Source organism: Ornithorhynchus anatinus, chromosome 4 (assembly GCF_004115215.2).
Source record: "Ornithorhynchus anatinus isolate Pmale09 chromosome 4, mOrnAna1.pri.v4, whole genome shotgun sequence".
In the NCBI taxonomy this organism is placed as follows: domain Eukaryota; kingdom Metazoa; phylum Chordata; class Mammalia; order Monotremata; family Ornithorhynchidae; genus Ornithorhynchus; species Ornithorhynchus anatinus.
Genome location: NC_041731.1, coordinates 76,645,617 through 76,659,342, shown reverse-complemented (window position 1 = coordinate 76,659,342; position 13,726 = coordinate 76,645,617). Strand labels below are relative to the sequence as shown.

At 46.7% G+C, this 13,726-nt stretch overlaps 1 protein-coding gene across 1 annotated transcript in view; it reads left to right on the top strand.

The window, feature by feature from the left end:
* EXT1 (exostosin glycosyltransferase 1) overlaps positions 1-13,726 on the top strand; it is a 284,225-nt gene that overhangs the window by 266,916 nt on the left and 3,583 nt on the right. The window contains exons 8-9 of the mRNA XM_029063015.1: positions 1,763-1,852; positions 12,203-12,363. Of these exons, the coding sequence (XP_028918848.1) occupies positions 1,763-1,852; positions 12,203-12,363 (251 nt within the window). The remainder of the gene's footprint in view (positions 1-1,762; positions 1,853-12,202; positions 12,364-13,726) is intronic.

Sequence of the window (13,726 nt, the reverse complement as noted above, 5' to 3'; positions counted from 1 at the left end):
GTCGTCAGTCGGTGTGTCAGCAGTACCGGGAGGGTCGCTCTGGGCCTGGGGCTTCTGAACACTGCGAACGGGCTGCTAGTGCTCTGGGTTTTTTTTATTTTGAAAGCCTCAAAAAGAAAAGACCACGTGATCCCTTTGAATAGAGTGTAGAAGCAAGACCTGGAGCCATTTTGATTGCACATAGGAATGGCGTAGAGTGCACACCTTGTCCTCTTTACCACTGGGTGGCTGACCAACCTCTATTCCCCTGCCCGGTAGATTCCCTGAGTTCCCCGGCTCTTGGAGAGCTTGGCGTTCTGTGTTCTGGTGCTTTTATTGGGTAGCCCTTTCCGGGATGGATGTCTGCGTTCCCCACAGCTGTCCACACCTCTCCTCGTGCCGCCTTCTTCTCCTGCTCCCATGTATTATTCAAGAGGATGAGCGTGAACGCTCCTCCCGTAAGAAGCCGGCCTGCTCCGTCTCACTCAGAGCTGAGGCCCAGAAAAATCCCCAGAGAGCACAGCCGTTTGAACTGAGATGACAGTCTGTATATGATGGCAGAAGTCATTTGGGACTCCCAAAGTTCACAGTGCAGCGTGAACTAGTGGATATAGAGCATGGGCCTGGATGTCAGAAGGACCTGGGTTCTGGTCCCAGCTCCACCACTTGTCTGCTGTGTGACCTCAGGCAATTCACTTTGCTTCTCTGTGTCTGTTTCCTCATCTGTAAAATGGGGATTAAGACTGTGAGCCCCATGTGGGATATGGATTGTGTCCAACCCGCTTACCTTGCATCTACCCCAGCTCTTAGAACAGTACCTGGCCATAGTAAGTGCTTAACAGATACCATAAAAACAAACTGCAGCCAAAAGGCCATCTGTTTATATGTATTTGTGTGTCTGCGTGCATGCATGTGCACACATCTGCACACCTGTGCATGTGGGCATGTGGAAGTAAAATTTGTGCAGGAGATGGGAGAATGTCTTCCCCTTTCCTCCTCCGTGCTCCATTTGCCACCGAGGAGCCCTGGATATTCAGAGGGAAGAAGCCGGTCAATGGGTTACCAGTTCACCATTTCTTTCCCCCTGGGGTACAACTGTTGGGGCTGTTTAGGGCAGGCATTTGGCTCTCCAGCCCGAAGGTAACAAAGGCATCTTTCCCCATCACATGTCGGGGGACTTAGGCATGGACGTGACTGGAGTTAATTTAAACAGCCCAGAGTGGCAGCAAGCTGGACAGACAGTTCTGCCCTCAAATTATTATTATTACTTTTTAATGGTATTTGTTAAGCGCTTAACGTGTGTCAGACACTGTTCTAAGTGCCGAGTTGGTACAAGTTAATTACGTCGCACACATTCCCTGTCTTGCATGGGGCTCACAATCTAAGTAGGAGAGAGAACAGGTATTTAATCCCATTTTTTTTACGGTTGAGGAACCTGAGGCTTGGAGAAATCAAAAGATCACACAGCGAGCAATCGGCAAAGCCAGGATTAGAATCAAGGTCCTCTGACTCCCGGGTCCTTTCTCTTTCCGCTAGGCCAGGCTGCTTCTGGGGACAGCCCACAGGCTGACTGCTTCCCTGATGGGAATGAATAGCCTTTCACCACGGAGCAGGGCCCCTCTCCCCATCACATCAGGAGATGCTGGACACCTTTGCAGGACAATGAGAACGTAGGCTGGTAAAGAGTCTAGACCAGGCTAGTGGTGATGGGAATGGTGGACTATTACCACTCAGCGATCTCTCTTTCCCTCTCTCATCCACTCCAATTTGCTTTTCCTCACAGGTGATGAGCAGCCGTTTCTTGCCGTATGACAACATCATCACAGATGCGGTGCTCAGCCTCGACGAAGACACCGTGCTTTCGACTACTGAGGTAAGACTAGGTTTTGGGGGAGGGGGTTTATGGTATTTAAGCACTTACTCTGTCGAACACTGTTCTAAGCACTAAGGTAAGTGCAAGTTATTTAGGTCGGCACAGCCCCTGTCCCACAAGGGGCTCATGATCTAAGTAGGAGAGAGAACAGGTATTTAATCCCCATTTTGCAGTTGAGGAAACTGAGGCACAAAGAAGTTGTGACTCGCCCAAGGACACGCAGCAAGCAGTTGACAGAGCCGGGATTAGAACCCAGGTCCTCTGACTCCCAAGCCCATGCTCTTTCCACTAGGCCATGCTGTTTCCCATTTCTCAGATTCATTCATTCCGAAGAATGACCCTCCAGGATTCCTGAATCTGGTGAAACGGTGCAGTCCAGTGGAAAGAGCCTGTACTTGGGGTTCTAGCCCCAACTTGCCCAGCAGCAAAATAACCTAACTTCTCCAGGCCTCAGTTTTCTCACTTGTAAGGTGATGATGATACCTGCCTCTCCCTGCCTTCCAGGGCTCTTGGGAGAACAAAAAAGATCAGAATATCAAAGCACTCTTCAGATGCCAGATGACATGAGCATATTGTTTACTCACTTAATTGCCCCACCCCAATTATTGAGCTCAAAAATGATTTTTGTAACAGATAATAATGATACATAATGATAATAACCGTGGTATTTGTTAAGCCATTATTTTGTGTCAAGCACTGTTCTAAGCGCTGGGTTAGATACAAGATAATCGGCTTGGACACGGTCCCTGTCCCACACGGGGCTCACAGTCTCAATGCCAGGTACATAGTCAGCGCTTAACAAATATCATCATTTTAAAGATAAGGCAACAGAGGTATAGAGAAGTGAAGTGACTTGCCCATGGCCACACAGCAGACTTGGCAGAGCCAGGATTAGAACCCTGGTCCTTCTGACTACTAAGCCCATGCTCTATCCACTAGGCCATGCCGCTTCCCAATGATAGGGGCCTGGCCCTGAGGCGGAGGAAGAGGAGCAACAGGGGGAGAACAGCTCACAGCAGATGAGGAAGATCTGGATAGAACAAGTTGAAGGTTGAGACCTTGAACAACACAGCAGAGTTAGGAGAAGAGAAGCAGTGTGACCTAGTGCTAGTGAGAAGCAGTGTGGCTCAGTGGAAAGAGCATGGGCTTTGGAGTCAGGGCTCATGAGTTCGAATCCCAGCTCTGCCACTTGTCGGCTGTGTGACTGTGGGCGAGTCACTTAACTTCTCTGTGCCTCAGTTCCCTCGTCTGTAAAATGGGGATTAAGACTGTGAGCCCCACGTGGGACAACCTGATTCCCCTATTCTTACCCCAGCGCTTAGAACAGTGCTCGGCACATAGTAAGCGCTTAACAAATACCAACATTATTATTATTATTATTATTAGTGGAAAGAGTGTGGCCTGGGAGTCAGAGGACCTGGATTCCAATCCCAGGTCTTCCACTTGTCTGCTGTGTGACTTCGGGCACGTCACTTCATTTCTATGTGCCTCAATTACTCATCTGCAAAATGGGGATTAAGACTGAGCCCTATGTGAGACATGGACTGTGTCCAACCTGATTAGCTTGTATCTGCCCCAACGCTTAGTACGGTAGCCTTTAAAAATACTAGTAAAAAAATTCACTAAATGCTTACCGTGGGCAGAACTTTTCAGAGTGCAGTAAATAAATTGTGGTATTTGTTAAGCGCTTACTACGTGCAAAGTACTGTTCTAAGCGCTGGGGGATACAAGGTGATCAGGTTGTCCCACGTGGGGTTCACAGTTTTTTAATCCCCATTTGACAGATGAGGTAACTGAGCCACAGAGAAGTTAAATGACTTGCCCAAGGTCACACAGCTGACTAGCGGCGGAGCTGGAATTCGAACCCATGACCTCTGACTCCCAAGCCCGGGCTCTTTCCACTGAGCCACGCTGCTAGAAGTGAAGACCTCAAGTGCCCTCTTACTTTCCTCTTTCTTTTCCCCTCCTTTCTTTTTTTATGTTTTTTCCTTGGCACCCTTTATTGCTAGATTTAATCTCCCTCCCCAGTTTTGGGGTGGCAAAAAATATGCAGTAAGGTGGAGCAGTTACACAAGGAAATATGATATTCTTGGGGGTGTCAAAACTTGATTTTTCTGTTTCCACACTTTTCTGCCATGTGACCTTGGGCAAATACTGAGTGACCTTCTCAGTGCCTCAGGTTTTCTTCTGTAAAATGGGGATTCACTGCCTGTTCTCCCTCCTACTTAGACTGTGAGACCCATGTGGGACAGGGATTGTGTCCAACCTGATTATCATGTATCTGCTTGGCACGTAGTAAGCGCTTAACAAGCACCACCATTGTTGTTTGTTACATGATATTTGTAAAGTGCTGACTGTAGGTCAAGTGCTGTACTAAGCTTTGGGGTAGATACAAGTTCTCAGGATGGACCCAATCTCTGTCCCACACGGGGCCACAGTCTAAGTAGGAGGGAGTTGTTATTGGTATCATTATTATTAATAGTAGTAATATTATTCAAACCACTTCCCTCTTGTCTCATCTTTCCACCTACTGATTCTTTGCAGCTACCTTGCTGCCGTCTGCATTGAGGAAGGCTCTCTTTCCCTGCTTTTACTTTCATTTTCCATCCTAATTAGGCCCTCATCTGCTTCACTCCATCTCAGGCTTCCCTAGCACTCCAAATGTATATTTTTATTGACACCACTGTCGAAGGTGAGGCCCACTGGAGAGGAGAGGTTCTCTAGCATCTTCTGACTACACACCACAGGAGAGTACCCTAACTCTTTCCTAAAGGCCTCAGTGCAGCCTTTGACAGAGCATTAACAACAAACGTGGGGACAGCGGGCGTTTAAGCACTACACCAAGTTGAAGTCTACAGAGTCGTCGTGTTTCCAGCCATCTGTAAAGCCCCACTGTTAGATCAGGAGTTCTTTAGGAGCTAGATTAGAACCCAGGTCCTCCGATTCCCAGGCCCATTCTCTTTCCAGTAGGCCCCACTTGTGCAGGCTGGCAGCTCCCCCAGATTATTCTGCCTCAGGAAGAAACATTCCTTCCACTGGAACAAGTGGTTTTTATCCATCCACTTAGGAGCACAAAATTCCATTTTAGCACCGAGTCGGGGATCCCCCTGCTAGTTCAGATGTTTAGGCTTTGGGGCCAAAAATAATATTATGCTGAAAAGAGAGGGCCCAGAGGAAAGATAGAAACTGTTGAAGGCCAGGTTGTATATCCAGGATGGGCTTCAATCCCCAAAGCCTTTCTTCAAATGGTACGGGAAGCCAAGGATGTCTAGAAATGTGCCGCGTAATGGAAATATATTATTAATGGAGGCTGCTAGAAAGCTTTGGGACTTCGCTGCTTGTGTGCCCCGTTCTCCATTTTCCCCTTATAGTCAGTCTCTTGTCAGTAGCTCTTGCTCTGGCTCTGGATTTGCTGAAGCTGAAATGGTTGGTCCGGCTGGGCGCCTGGTCTCTTCCCAGGAGATACTGGCCACAGGGCCAGATATCAAATTGTCCAGTTTGTGGAGACGACAGACACCACCCTACAGGATTTTATCTTCCTGCCCCTGTTTCTGCAGGTTAAGGGGACCCAGTGCAAGCCAGATGTGGTGTGTGAGTGTGTGTGGGTGTGTATACTAGAGATGAGGGTAGAATGTACAGAATGCCACGTCTAAAAGTTGTTAGACGTACAGAATGGTCTTTTAGACCATGTATATTGTTTGGAAAATAAGAGTATCCGTCAACTCTGGTTCATTTTTAGTGAGAATTGGTCCTGTAACCAGTAGATGTGTACTTATCGTTCCTCCGTTTCCCTATAAACTGCTCAACATCCAGAAGGCACCTGGGTACAGTGCTGTGTCCCTAGTAGGCACCTGGGTACAGTACTTTGCCCCGAGTAGGCGCCTGAGTAAAGTGCTACACCCTAAGTAGGCAACTGGGTTCAGGGCTCCACCCCCAGTAGGCACCCGGTTACAGTGTTCTGTCCCCAGTAGGTGCTCAATAAAGTAAACTACAGTAAAGTAGTAAAGTAGTAGTAGTAAAGTAAACTACAGTCCAAATAAACTACAGTACAGACAAAATGGGCATTGGCCAAGAACAAAAAGGAGAAAGCCTATCAATCAATCAGTACTATTTATTGAGCAACGATTGTCAATATTTATTGAGTGCTCACTGTGTGCAGAGGACTGTATTAAGCCCTTAAGAGAGTGCAGTTTAACAAAGTTAGTAGACATAGTTCCTGCCCACAAAGAGCTTACAGTCTTAAAGGGGAGACAGACATTAATATAAATACATCAATTATGGATATGTACGTAAGTGCTTTTGGGCTGGGAAGGGGGATGAATGAAGGGAGCAGGTCAGAGTGATGCAGAAATGAGTTGGAGAAAAGAAAATAAAGGGCTCAGTCAACCGTATTTATTGAGCGCTTACCGTGTCAGAACCTTGTACTAAGCCCTTGGGAGAGTACAAAAATAATAATAGAACAGATACTCTAGGGCTTAGTCAGGGACAGCCTCTTGGACGAGATGTGCCTTCTATAAAGCTCTGAAGGTGGGGAGAGTAATTCGTCTGTCTCATCTGAAGAGGGAAGGCCTTCCAGGCCAGAGGTTGGACGTAGGTGAGGGGTCAGCAGCAAGAAAGATGAGATCAAGTTTGAGCGAGTGGATTGGCTTCAGAGGGCCGAAGTGTGCAGGCTGCGTTGTAGTAGGAAAGTCTGTACAGAGGACTGTATAGGTGCTTTTTGAGAAGCAGCACGGCCTAGTGGAAAGAGCACGGGCCTGGGAGTCAGAAGGACCTGGGTTCTAGCACCAGCTCCGCCACTTGTCTACTGGGTGATCTTGGGCAAGAAACTCAACTTCTGTGGGCCTCAGTTACGTCATCTGCAAAATGGGGATTAAGACTGTGACCCCCATGTGGGCTATGGACGGTGACCAACCTGATTACCTTATATCTACCCCAGCGCTTAGAACCGTGTCTGGCATATAGTAAACACTTAACAAATACCATAAAAAGTAGGTGCCAGATATTGCTGGGCCCTAGTTAATATTAAGTTCGTGAGCCCATAAAAATTGAGTATTAAGTGAAGGATCGTTTCCCACAGGAAATCATGTAAAGGCCATTTTTGTGATCCTAAGAGGCAAAAAATTGAAATAACATAATGCTAACTTATTTTACACGGACAGGAATAACAATAATAATAATAATAATGTTGGTATTTGTTAAGTACTTACTATGTGCAGAGCACTGTTCTAAGTGCTGGGGTAGATACAGGGTAATTAGGTTGTCCCACGTGAGGCTCACAGCTAATCCCCATTTTACAGATGAGGTAACAGAGGGAAGTTAAGTGACTTGCCCACAGTCACGCAGCTGACAAGTGGCAGAGCCGGGAGTCGAACCCATGACCTCTGACTCCGAAACCCAGGCTCTTTCTACTGAGCCACGAATAGTGTCCACCAACACTGTTGTATTGTACTCTCCCAAGTGGAGAGGAAACCATGTTGCCTAGCGGATAGAGTCTGGGCCCGGGAGTCAGAAGGACCCGGGTTCTAATCCCGGCTCGGCCACTTGTCTGCTGGGTGACCTTGGGCAAGTCACTTAACCTCGCTTCGCCTCCTCTGTAAAATGGGAAAGAAAGATTCAATAAATTTCACTGTTTGGCTACTATATAATCAAGTACTCAACAAGAAGTAGTAGTAACAATATTTATTTAGCACCCTCTGTATGAAAGCAGTGAGTGCAATACATTGTTCAGAATGTCTGTGAAAGTGCCACAGAAACATAAAACAAAAGACAGCTTTAACTGTCCAAAATTGAAATACTTTGTATTTGATTTTCAAGGTGTATTGTTAAGGTGAATATGTATAAATGTTTAATTCTCAATGTTAGGTTTCCTATCGTATTTATCAAAAAGTCATCTCGTGCTTACACACCAAGAGCTCTGTCTTTACTTATGTGAAATAGAGCTGTCCTTATCCAATCGATATCCCATACTAAATGGAAACAGGCTTTAGTTCTCTATTCAAGTCAGGCAAAATTCTTCAGAGGTTGCAGGGGGAGGGAAGTATTTAAGCCAAACGAAACCCTGCAGCCTCGTATTGAAGTGACGGAGCACATTAAATTCTAAATGTCAGAACAGTTTTTAGGAGAGTATTAGAATGGGAGATCCAGAGGCAGTGCTCTCTACCCAGTCAGCATCCATCACATCTCTACAGAGTGCTCAGGAGAGTGTTCGGCACGCAGTGAGGCGCCCAGTACAGTCTTGTGTGCAGTATGCACTCAGTAAATACAAATGACTGATTGAATTATGCTTTGCTCCCTCCTCCTCCTGGGAGAGACACAGGGCTCAGTGTTGAGGCAGGTTTAATCATTTTGGGTGACTCAATCACCACATTTTTGCCCTCTCTGCCTGGAGGACTTGGTCACACTCCGAAGCTCAGAAAGTTTTTTTTGGTCCCCTTAGTGTAAATACCTTTCTGCCTCTGTGAGGTCTCCGTGTCTGGGGCTGCCTCTATTCTGAGTGCTTCCTCACTTTTTGCATAACACCTTTTGCATTTTTGCATTGAGAAGGAGCGCGGCTCAGTGGAAAGAGCACGGGCTTGGGAGTCAGAGGTCATGGGTTTGAATCCCGGCTCTTCCACTTGGCAGCTGTGTGACTGTAGCCAAGTCACTTCACTTCTCTGGGCCTCAGTTCCCTCATCTGTCAAATGGGGATTAAGACTGTGAGCCTCATGTGGGACAACCTGATTACCCTGTAACTACCCCAGCGCTTAGAACAGTGCTCTGCACATAGTAAGCGCTTAACAAATACCAACATTATTATAAGTCAGTGTGGTTTGGAAATGACCCGGGATATGGAAGAGGCCAGAAGGCCCCCAGCCTTTTCCTGCTGTTGACTGGAGGTCCTTAGCGATCTATGCGAGGTTTTGGTGGGGTTTTCCAGAAAATAAGTGCGGTGCACTTTCTTCCTCTGAGGGTTCTCAGCAGGATATAATGTCTCGCTTTGTAGATGCTTAAATGATGGCCAGGGAGAACAGCAGTGGTTCTTGGTTTATGGCTATTTACAGGTCTCTCTCTTTGAATCCTGTAAAGAAAACAGATGTCTGAGTTTTAGGAGAAGGAGCCCAAAGCTGACCTTTCGGTCCTTTGATGTGCTAATGACCCGGAGGACTTCTGAACTAACAGTTTGATCTGAATTGTCTCTCCAGTTGCTTTGAAGTCACTAGTCCAGTAGGGAATTCTTTTGCCAAGAATACTTAGACTGTGAGCCCAGAACTGATTATCTTGTATACCCCAGAACTTAGTACAGTGGTTGGCACATATTAAGCACTTAAGAAATACATTACTATTATAATTATTATCATCATTATCATTATCATCATCATCATCATCGTAGTTTTTGTCCTTGCATACTTAAGCAGCGTGGCTCAGTGGAAAGAGCACGGGCTTTGGAGTCAGAGGTCATGGGTTCGAATCCCTGCTCGGCCACATGTCAGCTGTGTGACTTTGGGCAAGTCACTTAACTTCTCGGTGCCTCAGTTCCCTCATCTGTAAAATGGGGATTAAGACTGTGAGCCCCACGTGGGACAACCTGATTCCCCTGTGTCTACCCCAGCGCTTAGAACAGTGCTCGGCACATAGTAAGCGCTTAACAAATACCAACATTATTATAACCCCATAAAACAGCCCCTCTGGGTTTGGAAGAGCCCTTCCCCAACCCTCCCCACACTGTGAGCTCATTGTGGAGGGGGAATGTCACTGTTTATTGTTGTATTGTACTTTCCCAAGTGCACAGTACAGTGCTCTGCACACAGTAAGCGCTTAATAAATACAATTGCATGAATGAATGAATGCTATTCTGTGTAGTGTAGGGCACAAAGGAATTCCTTATCTTTTCTATGGCATTTATTAAGTGCTTACTATGTGATAAATATTTGCCTAGACACAAGGTTATCTAATGGGACACGGTCCCTTTCCCAACCTGGGCTCGCATTCTAACTTATTTCCATTTTACAGGTGAGGAAACCTGAGGCCCAGACTTGTCCAAGGTCACGCAGAAGGCCAGTGGTGGAGCTGGGACCAGAACCCAGGTCTCCTGCTTCCCAGCTCCATGCTCTTTCCACTGGGCCTCACTGTGCCAGCATAGGACATCAAGGAGCTGCCTCCAGCTTGGGTGGTTACCCTGGTGTAAGAGAAGCAGCGTAGCCTAGTGGAAAGAGCACAGGCCTGGGAGTAAGAAGGACCTGGGTTCTAATCCCAGCTCTGCCACTTGTCTGGTGTGTGACCTCGGGCGAGTCACTTCACTTCTCTGGGACCCATGGGGGACATGGACTGTGTCCAATCCGATTAGCTTGTATCTACCCAGTGCTCAGTAGAGGGGACATGTAGTAAGTGCTTAACAAATACCACTTAAAAAGAGAGAGAGAGAGAGAGAGAGAGAGAGAGAGAGAGCCATTCAAGCTGACTCTGGGTCTCTAGATCAAAAAGGATTTGAATGGTGTGAACCAGAGCCTCTGTTGGTACCAGTAAGGTGACATGGACAGGTTTGGAAGCTCCCAAAGCCAGATCCTCTAGATTGGGTGAAGGGAGAAAAAATGAAGGAGGGGGAAAGGGCAACGGGAGCATGGAAAAGGTAAGGAAGGAGAGAGAGAATGGGATAAAATTTTGGAGAAGCGGCATTGCTTAGTGGATGGAGCACATGCCTGGGAGTCACAGGACATGGGTTCTAATTTCGGCTCTGCCAAATGCTTGCTGTGTGGCCTTGGGCAAGTCACTTAACTTCTCTGGCCCTCAGTTCTCCTAATCTCTCTCCTAATTAGACTGTGAGCCCATGCGGTGCAGGCACTTTGGCCGACCTAATTACCTTCTATCTACCCCAGCACTTAGAACACTGACATCTTTTAAGCACTTAACAAATGCCCTAAAAAAAGAGGAAAAGGAGTAGGACAAGGGAAAAAAAGATAGAGGAGCAGAAAGAAGCAAAAAGGGAAAGAGGGGAAGATAGTGAAAATGTGGGAAACAGCTCACAGAACCTCTGTCTTCCTTTATTCCCACCTCCTCCCAACACGATGGTGAAGGCATCTTCTCAGTCCTCTCCTCCAGGCAATAAATCCATGGTGTTCCTTGACTGAGGCACTTTCTGAATACAGAGCACTCTGTTAAGCACTTGGGATAGTACAGTACACTAGGATTTTCAGTCCCCATCCCTACCCTCAAGGAGCATCCAATCCGGGTGTTCTAAACTCCTCATTCGATTGTAAGCGCCCCATGGTCAGGGTGTGTGTCACTTATTTCTCTTGTATTTTTTATGCTATTTGTTGAGTGCTAACTAAGGGTCAGACAGTGTACTAAGTGCTGTGGTAGTTACAAGATAATCGGATTGGATACAGTCCCTGCTCCACACAGGGCTCACAGACTTAAACCCCATTTTGCAGATGAAGGAAGTGAGGCACCGAGAAGGTAAGTGACTTGCCCCACGGCACAGAGCAGGCAAATGAATGGCGGGGCAAGGATTAGAACCCAGGCTCTTCTGACTCCCAAGCAGTGCTCTTTCCACTTCGCCACACTGTTTCTCGAAATCACCTATAGAGTCCTCTATACATAATAGTTGCTCAAGAAATTCTATCAGTTGATTGATAAGTAATCTTCTTTCAGTTCTTTGTCCAAGCCCATTTCTCCTTCCTCCTCCTCCTCCTCGTCATCATCATCATTAATATCCATTGAGTACCTATGTATGGAGTACTATGCTAGGTACTTGGGAGAGTACTGTACCTATCTTTGGGACGCTTAGGTTTTCATAAGACTCCTCTGAAGTTTTTTAATTATCAGTAAAATTATGCTCTCTGCCGCCTTTCCCACCCTGATTTTTTTTTCCAATTGCTGTTTCCACTCTTTAACATCTTGGATATCGTACTCAGAAGAGTGATTTTATTTGTCTTTCAAATCAGACTTTTTTACTCATCTAAATTCATGACACTGACTTGTTAGTGCATATGTGGGCACGCACATTTTAGTGCCTTGTGGAATACCTCTAGATGTTCCAGGGAGAAGAGAAGAGCAGTTGAGAAACTAAGGAAAATCCAATGCTCAGCTTTCTGGGTGTGGCTGAATTTCAAAAAGACATGTCTGCAAAATGTTAATTCAGTTCTGCACTGCTCTGAACTGCCTTTTAACCAAAAGCATTAAAATGTGCATAATTATGGGGTGAAATGCCAAGCAGTCAGTTTAATTCCCCGTAAATTCATCAGTAAATTAATGTTTTGCAACACTCCCTGGATTTTGCTTTCCGAATTGGCGGAGTGGGGGTAGGGATGGGTAATGTTTTGTTGACATTTGTTCATGCCGTTGATTGCGCCTTTGCCTTGTGTTTGCCTCTAGGTGGATTTCGCCTTTACCGTGTGGCAGAGTTTTCCCGAGAGGATCGTCGGGTATCCGGCTCGGAGCCATTTCTGGGATAACGCTAAGGAACGCTGGGGCTACACGTCCAAGTGGACAAACGACTACTCCATGGTATTGACGGGAGCTGCTATATATCACAAGTAAGAAGCCAGCCGGGACGTTTGAGGCCAGCATGCCAAAGGGGCTCCTGGCTACCGCAGGAGAAAGGAGTCTTGGAAACCACTGGGATGCCATTTCCGGAACCCGGTCAGGGGCCAGCATTCCGGCTATCCCAGTCTGCTTCGTTCAGAGTGTGTTAGGCCTCTCTGTCCCTTGGGTTCTCAACCCCCTCGAGGGCTTAATAATAATAATTGTCATATTTGTTAAACACTTAAATAAATACAATTGAATGAATGAGTGAATGAAGCACGTACTCTGTGCTGGGCCCGGGGGTGGATACAAGCAAATCCGATTGGACACAGTCCCTGTCCCATATGGGCTTCAGAGTCTTATTCCCCAGTTTACAGATGAGGTCACTGAGGCAGAGAAGTGAAATGACTTGCCCAGTGTTGCCCAGCAGCAGATAAGTGGCACAGCCAGGAGGAGAACCCAGGTTCTTCTGATTCCCAGGACTGTGCTCTCTCCATTAGACCCTGCTGCTTTTCAGTCAGTCAGTCTTTTGTATTTATTGAGCACTTACTATATGCAGAGCACTGTACTAAGCACTTGGGAGAGTACAGTATAGCAGTATAACAGTATAATAGACACATTCCCTGCCCACCACAAGCTTACAATGTAGAGGGAGACAGATGTAATATAAATAAATAAATTACAGATATGTACTTAGGTGCTGTCGGGCTGCGAGGGAGGATGAATAAAGGAAGCAAGTCGAGGTGACGGAGAAGAGAATTGAAGGAAAATAAGAGGGCTTAGAGAAGGCCTCTTGGAGGAGATGTGCTTTCAGTAAGGCTTTGAAAGGAGGGAGAGTCATTGTTTGTTGGATATGAAGAGGCAGGATGTTCCAGGCCAGAGGCAGGACATGGGCGAGAGTTTGGCAGCGAGGAGTCGGTGATGAGATAGACAAGATGGAGGTACAGTGAGTAGGTTGCCATTACAGGAGAAAAGTGAGCAGACTAGACTGTAATAGGAGCTCATTGTCGGATGTGGATCTCAGGTCAGATCTGTTCACCTGCCACTGAACAGGTCCACCCGTCGCCGAGTACGGTGTCGGGAAGTCATTGTTAAGGTGCAGGCATGAGTCTGGCCACGGCAGTATGGCTTAGTGGAAAGAGGCTTGGGAGTCAGAGGATGTGAGTTCTAATTCCGATTTCGCCATTTGTCTTCTGTGTGACCTTGGTTCCCTCGTCTGTAAAATGGGGCTTAAGACTGTAAGCGTCACGTGAGACAACCTGATTACCTTATATCTGCCCCAGCGCTTAGTAGTATTAGTTATCATCGTACTTATTAAGCGCTTGCTCTGTGCAGAGCACTGTACTAAGCGCTGGGAGGTGGCTGTCCTTTGTG